The sequence below is a fragment of the Mandrillus leucophaeus genome, unplaced genomic scaffold, assembly GCF_000951045.1.
Source record: "Mandrillus leucophaeus isolate KB7577 unplaced genomic scaffold, Mleu.le_1.0 Scaffold18, whole genome shotgun sequence".
NCBI classification, from domain to species: domain Eukaryota; kingdom Metazoa; phylum Chordata; class Mammalia; order Primates; family Cercopithecidae; genus Mandrillus; species Mandrillus leucophaeus.
In genome coordinates this window covers 3,071,718-3,079,150 of record NW_012101809.1, presented here as the reverse complement: position 1 = coordinate 3,079,150, position 7,433 = coordinate 3,071,718, and the positions used below count along the sequence as shown (strand labels likewise).

General features: G+C 50.4%; 1 protein-coding gene across 1 annotated transcript in view; it reads left to right on the top strand.

The window, feature by feature from the left end:
* Positions 1-7,433, top strand: part of LOC105537776 (chromosome unknown open reading frame, human C10orf76) — a 234,786-nt gene extending 227,353 nt beyond the window's left edge. Inside the window, exons 25-27 of the mRNA XM_011977448.1 lie at positions 3,077-3,193; positions 5,361-6,282; positions 6,327-7,433. Of these exons, the coding sequence (XP_011832838.1) occupies positions 3,077-3,193; positions 5,361-5,453 (210 nt within the window). The 3' untranslated portion in view covers positions 5,454-6,282; positions 6,327-7,433. The remainder of the gene's footprint in view (positions 1-3,076; positions 3,194-5,360; positions 6,283-6,326) is intronic.

Below are 7,433 nucleotides of genomic sequence, written 5' to 3'. Positions count from 1 at the left end.
GGGAAGCCGAGGCAGGTGGATCACCTGAGGTCAGGAGTTGGAGACCAGCCTAGCCAATATCACGAAACCCGTCTCTACTAAAAAGGCAAAAAAAAAAAAAAAAAAAAAGAAAGGGCCAGGGAAGGGGGAGATGGCAACAGGCAGTGTCTGGACAAGAGGAGAGCTGAGATCACGAGCACCATAAGTTCAGCCAGGCTTCTGGTTTTCTTTTCTTTTTCTTTCTTTCTTTTTTTTTTTTTTTTTTTGAGACAAGGTCTCACTCTGTCATCCAGGCAGGAGTACAGTGGCGCGATCTCAGATCATGGCATCCTCCACCTCCCGGGTTTCAAGCTATTATCCTGCCTCAGCTTCCCAAGTTGCTGGAATTACAGGTGTGCACCACCACTAATGTTTGTATTTTTAGTACAGACGGGGTTTCACCATGTTGGCCAAGCTAGGTCTTGAACTCCTGACTTCAGGTGATCTGCCTGCCTCGGCCCCCCAAAGTGCTGGGATTACAGGCGTGAGCCACCATGTCCGGCTGCTTCTGGTTTTCTTCCAAGGAGCTAGTAGCTCAGGGACCTTCTCTGCTCTCACCTCCCTGTAACAAACTAAACTAAACCATGCTGGCAAAAGCCAGATTTATTGGGATAGGAAGAAATCACTCTTCTAAGTGAGACCTTAGACCTTCTCCCCTGCCCTGGCAAGAGGAGAAAGTCCAGGTGATCAAAGCAGCCTTACCTGCAGCCTGAGGCTCTCAGGATGTGGTCAAAAGGTACAGCCATCTCTTCACATGCAGTAACTTGTTTCGCAGAAATTGACTTTAGCATGACGTTTGTCCTTTGGCACTTGATACCCCTCAGGAAAGGCTGAGTCCAAGTTGCTGGGTCTTAAGCCTAGATGAAGCTCCCCAGATTTCAGGGCATAGGAAAACATGTATTATTCTATTCTGCCTGGTTCCTAGGGGCTGATTCCATCTTAGAGGAATTTTGCCTTTTTCTGGGCTTGAGCCATTCACTTCTGAGCCAAGACCTTGGCTGCAGATATTCCAGCCACGAGTCCAGCCCACGTGCATGAGAGGACCAGATTACTTTGTGGGTGACTGCTGTTGCTGGGTACCAGTCCTCCTGCCTACGGAACTGAAAAATGGAATGAGAAGCAGAGGAACCAGCCTATACTTCAGTCTATGGGACACACCAGGCAGAATGATCTTGTAGAACTGGGTGTCTGAAGGGAAGAAAGCTGGGCCAGACCTTTGCCCTAGCCGTTCCTTCCTTCCCAAACCAAACTCGGTAACTCTCCCATAGGGACACAAGCCTTCCCTCTGCCGTCCAGCCCTTCTCTCTCCTCAGGAATTTTTGGCAGCCAGAGTGTTTGCTACCAAGTGAAGTCTGCCTGGCACAAATTTGGACTGGTACAGGGAGCAGTGCAGAGGCACCTTTGGGCCCCTCCATCCTGACTCTGGCTTATTTCGTCTTCCCAACTCCCCACCCCCTTCTGTCAGAGCTGTGTGTTCATTGTCACTCACTAATTCCTCCAAGCTCCCTACTGAGCAGGGAGTGCTCCACAATGCCATAGGCTTTCCTCCAGGTCAGATCAACTTCACTCTGCTGATCAGAGTGAATGATCATCCCCTCTCCTGGTCTCCCCTTTCTTCCTAGCTCACTTCTTCTGATTTGATGTGTAGTGCCTCTCCCTCAACTGCCCCTGCCTTTGATTCATGATCTTATAAGCTGAAGTGACATCTGGCCTGGTTATGAACAGTCCCTTCTTTCTGTAACCACAGATATTCAAGGTTCCTGGAGTTAGTGGAAGTCTGAATCCTCCCCACATAGAAAATCAGAGAGGTGTTGTGGGAGGAAAACCCCACAGAACAAAGGCTCTAGCTTAGTCTTGAAAGCGTACCCTATACCCAAAGGCTGGGATGCCCTGAAGTTCAGTCCAGGCACTGGATAAGAAGACTGAGTTGGCACTGAGCAATGAAAACAAGTAGCAGATGGTGCTGAGGAACATCCCAAGACTGAAGAAATGTGGTTCCCAGAATGGGAGAAGGAAGGAGACATTGGCAAAGTCTTACTCAGCAACTGTGACAACCTGGCCAGGGAAAGCTTCAGGATAAGGCTGAGAGCACATTTGTGGTGTCAGGGATACTGGTAAGCTGAGATGCTTACTGTTCTATAACCTCTTCTCATGCTCTTTTACCATACTCAGAGTAAACAGACTTGGTGGCCAGGCTGGGCTGTTCAGGAAAGGCAGGGAATAGAAGAGATTAGAAAGTCGCGGTGGTTGCAGTGGCTCATGCCTGTAATCCCAGCACTTTTGGAAGTCAAGGCTGGTGGATCAACTGAGGTCAGGAGTTAGAAACCAGCTTGGCCAACATGGAGAAATCCCGTCTCTACTAAAAATACAAAAATTAGCCAGGCATGATGACACACACCTGTAATCCCAACTACTCAGGAGGTTGAGGCATGAGAATTACTTGAACCCGGGAGGCAGAGGTTGCAGCGAGCCGAGATTGTACCACTGCACTCCAGCCTGGGCGATAAGAGTGAGGCTCTGTCTCAAAAAGGAAAAAAAAAGAGAGAGAGAGATTAGAAAGTTGGCCGGGCTTGGTGGCTCACACCTGTAATCCCAGCACTTTGGGAGGCCAGCGTGGGTTGATCACCTGAGGTCAGGAGTTCAAGACCAGCCTGGCCAACATGGTGAAACCCCGTCTCTCCTAAAACATATAAAAATTAGCCAGCTGTGGTGGTGTGTCCCTGTAGTCCCAGCTACTCAGGAGGCTGAGGCAGGAGAATCGCTTGAACCTGGGAGGCCGAGGTTGTAGTGAGCTGAGATCACACCACTGTACTCCAGCCTGAGCGACAGAGCGAGACTCAGTCTCAAAAAAAAAAAGAGAGAGAGAGAGAGAAAGTGGTCCCAGAAACCTGAGGCATCATTCCCTGTAGCCAGGCTATTTTCTGGAAGATAAGTAATGAGCAAGGTTTCTTGGGGATGTTGTCACAGACCAAACCCAAACCAGTAGATCAGCAACGTGGAGCTAAGGGATGTAGGATTTGCATGGCCTAAGCCCTGCCTGGCTCTTGATGTCCCCAAGGTGCTGGAGGTGGTGAGAGCCAACTATGACACACTCACACTGAAGCTGCAGGACGGCCTGGACCAGTATGAGCGCTACTCAGAGCAGCACAAGGAAGCTGCCTTCTTCAAAGAGCTGGTAAGTGCCCCACCGCCTCTGCCTGTGTCTTAAGGGCCCACCCGCAGCCACTGGGTTCTACTGTGCAGATGGGCTTCTAGGGGACAACTGCGGTTTGCTAAGGGCAGATAAAACAAGACTTGAGGGGTCTGCTGGGATGGGGTATGCAACTTCTCTCTGCCACTGTACCAGGCAGTAAGAGAAGATGCTATTTGAGGTGGTGTTGCCTACTTCTCCTCTGCAGCCATGGAGACCCATGCTCCAGCTGGGCCTGGGGTTTGATGTGTGTTCCCAGGGGCAGATCTAGCTCATTATTCCTTAACCTGTCCTCAGGGCAACTAATAAGAGTAATTGATTCTTCCCCTTCTTATGGAATTACTTCTTCCCAAACTCCTAACTGGCCGCTGGTCTGAGTCCCCTCCCGATCTAGTTCTCCAGTCTCCGCTCCCTGCTTTCCAATCACTCAGCTTCCTGCAGCCCCAACCCTTGGGCACTTGGAGCCATGAGCATTTGCTGTGCCTCCTACTTAACTTCCCAGTCAGTGTCTCCACAGAGCTAGCCCTATTGATGGTCCCTTTCCTGCCCTGTACTCTGAGCTGTTCTCAAGAAAAGCTCAGCCTCCCTGCAGTCCTGTCACCCTACCAGCTTGGTTTTACACAAACATCCTGGCTGGGAACTGAGACCAGGACATGCAGGCCTCTGTACCCACTTTCCCTATCCTTAGACCTCCCTCTGCTGGGGCTGAACTTGCATCAGCTCAGCTTTTACTTACCCCATGCCAAGTGTGTGGTAAAGGCACTGCATTTTAGGTCATTTGTCTTGTGCTAAACATAGCCCAACTCTGTTCCTGACATGACATTCCTCAGGATTTTGGACTTCCAAAGGGTCAGGAAGACATGTTCTGGGGTGAGTTCATTTGGAACACAGAAATCATTACTGTAAAGTGATAGCAGAGTAGAGCATTTTTATGGAATGGTTGGCAAGTCTTTAAGTTGATGTGGAGGAAGTACTGGGAGCCAGTGGTTAACAGAGAGCAATCTGTGAGGAGCTGGAGAGGGTTACAGGAGCGGTGTCTTGAGGCTCTGAGACACTCACCATGGCCTTACTCATTTCTGCTCATATTCGTTCCCCTAGCACAGGGGAGCAAAGAGGGTCTGGTCCAGTTTGGAGCTAATGAGCTCAAATTTCCTGCTGTTTGCCATGCTGCCCTTTCTTCTGCTTCCTTCCTGATGACTTCATTAAGTTTCCTATAGCATAGCAGAAATTGAAGGAAAGCTTCTGAGACTTTGGGGCCCAGGAGGACACACTGTCCTTCTCCCTCCCTTTTTGTTTCTCAGGCAACCTACACAGCTATTTCCTATGGGAAAATCTCCTTGAAGAGTCTGCCAGATTCCTCTTGGAACCCTCTCAGAGTAGGGACTTGGGCCCTCTGACCCTTTCTCTACAGGCTTTTCCCAGGCTGACCCAGGCAACACTTCGTGCAGGGTTCTGTGGGTAGAGAGTACGTGAGGTGAGCAGTGGGCACACGGCAAGGATACGCCCCAGGCTTTCCTCTCCAGTGGGCAGGCATCTTAGAAGGAGTACTATAGGAGTTAAGAATACTTGGCCCTGCTCCCAAGCTGGGACTCACTAGCAGTGTCACCTGGCCCTGGCCATTGAAATTGGCCTCCTTGGATCATACCCTTACCATCTATGCCAGAAAAGGACTGCATCTCTAAACACTCCTGCCAACCCGAAAATGTAGATAAATCCAAAGGGAGAGTGAAGAGACTAGAAACACATCTAAAGAGAGGTGGTACTAGAGCATGAGTCCTCTGGCCTCAGTTTCTCCTCCTCCATCAGATCACTGAGCAGCCCAGTCCCCCTTCTGCATAGCCAAAGCAGGGACAGAGGCCAGCCTCAGCCCTCCTTTCTTGTCTGTGCCTGATTCTACCTCCCCGGGAGCCCAGATGTTGTTCTCACATCCTCTAGAGTTTGTTCCTATCAGCCCCTCTTCTCTCCTTCCCTGCTGTCAAGGAACTGTTTGCTCATTTGCCTGCAGGGATAATAGCTGTTAAGGGTTCATTTCCTAAGGGAGAGACTTCTAGTGACCCGTGTAGCAGGCACTGTCCTCTCCCGTTTGGAACTGACTCTCTCCTGTTTTCTCTCTGGCTGTGCCCTCCCACCTTCCCCACCTACCCTTTCCCAGGTTCGATCCATTAGCACCAACGTCCGGAGAAACCTGGCCTTCCATACACTCAGCCAAGAAGTCCTGCTCAAGGAGTTCTCCACTATCTCCTGAGGCCACGCCTAACTGAGCAGCCTCTGACTGCCCTTACCCATGAGGATCATGGGCTGGAGGGGGAGTGAGGGGAGAGGGGGCTGCCCCCGAGGTTGCAGAGAAACACAGATACCAAGTTCTCTTGGTGAAGACTACACTTCAGTGGAGCTTGGGCAGCAGGGGCAAGAGGGTCAAGCCAGGGATAATCTTATTTGGGGAGGAATGGGTGGGCACAGTGGGGAGAGGCCTCTAGGAATATGGGGACTTCCAGAGTGGGCTCCCTAACAGCCCCTCACATTTCCAATCTTGAGGTTACAAGCTGTAGCTACTGACTAATTCTTGGGAGCTGGTGAGGCAAGCCTCAGGGTAATGCCAGCACCCTGAAAGTCAGTGGCTCTGCTTGGCTTCTGAACAGATGAACTCTCAGATATAGCTGGAGCTACATCCTGCTTCCTTTGGGCCTGGGGCTGTGCTTGGCTTGAAATCTGTGTCCCCTGCCCCCACTGGCACTTTGTCCAGTCATCAGGACCCTTGGCTCAGATTTAGGATAGGGTAGGAATGGGGTACCTTTTTCCTTTTTTTTTTTTTTTTTTTTTTGAGATGGAGTCTCCCTCTGTCACCCAGACTGGAGTGCAGTGGCGTGATCTCAGCCTTACTGCAGCCTTCGCTTCCTGGGTTCAAGCGATTCTCCTGCCTCAGCCTCCTGAGTAGCTAGGACTACAGGAGTGTGCGCCATGCCCAGCTAATTTTTTGTATTTTTAGTAGAGATGGGGTTTCACCATGTTACCCAGGATGGTCTCAATATCCTGAGTTCATGATCCACCCGCCTCAGCCTCCCAAAGTGCTGGGAGCCTAGATGTTCTTCTCACATCCTCTAGAGTTTGTTCCTGTCAGCCACCGTGACATGGCCACCGTGCCCGGCCAGTTTTCCTATTTTCTGAATTCAGAGTTGACTCCTCTGGGAAACTGGAGATGAGAATCTGCCCAGTGCTCTGCTGTCTGGCCACTGCCTTTTGAATTTTAGTGTTGGCACTAGGAGTACCGTTATCTTTCCCCTCCTTCTGACCCATTTGACCCATCAGCACAATAGGGTCACAACCTTAACTTTTCGTTTCTAATCTCATTTACTCTGTCTTTAGGGTATGTATGAAATAAACATTGACAGGTTTTCTGGAGCCCTCAAGGTGCCTACTTTGCTGGTTCCCTTTCCAGCAGCTCCCCCGCCTCCCTAGCCCCCCCTCCTCTGGCAGCCTCTCCTGCCTCTGCTAAGCTCCCCTCCACGTGTTCCACCCCCTTACCCTGCTGTTGTTTACATCCAACCTGCCTGAGAATTTCCTCTGGGGAGGAATCTGTTCCTGTCGTGGTTTAGTGCCTGGGAGGGAGAGAACTTTCTGGGGGTAGGGTGCCCTCCATCTGAAACAGGCCAGGTGAGCATCATGCATAAGGCCTCTATTCTGTCCACTCAGATTCTGGGTGGGGCCACAGGCAAATCTGACTTTTGGGGAGTTGGCTTGTGCTTCCTCCCTTGGATAGCTTCCATGGAATCTCTATAGGCTTTCCCCACAGCTGCCTCTGAAATAGCTGCTGCTTCGAGATCCTCCCTTTTTAAAGCACTTTCTAAAGCCCTCAGGATGGCGGGAGCAAACAGCACCGGTATATTCTAGGAATAAGTGGAGGAATTCAGCAGTGAGAGCATGTCTGAGACCACCTGGGCTGCTATCCATTTAACCTAAAATCTCTTTGGGTTACTTGCCTTCCCTGGCAACCAGAGTTCTGGCTCTAACATTAAGCAGCTATGCGCTAGTTCCAGAGAATCCACTAACAGGCTGCCATGTGTAGATGTAGGTTCTTAAGAGATCACAGGCTGGGTCATCTGATCACTGAATGGATAGCTCAGCCTGGGGCATTTAGTATTTTCCCTGGTGATAAACCCCCAAAGCAGCTGGATCTGGAACTGATGGCAAGTTGAAATTATTAAAAATTGATTTGTGTGGGACTGTC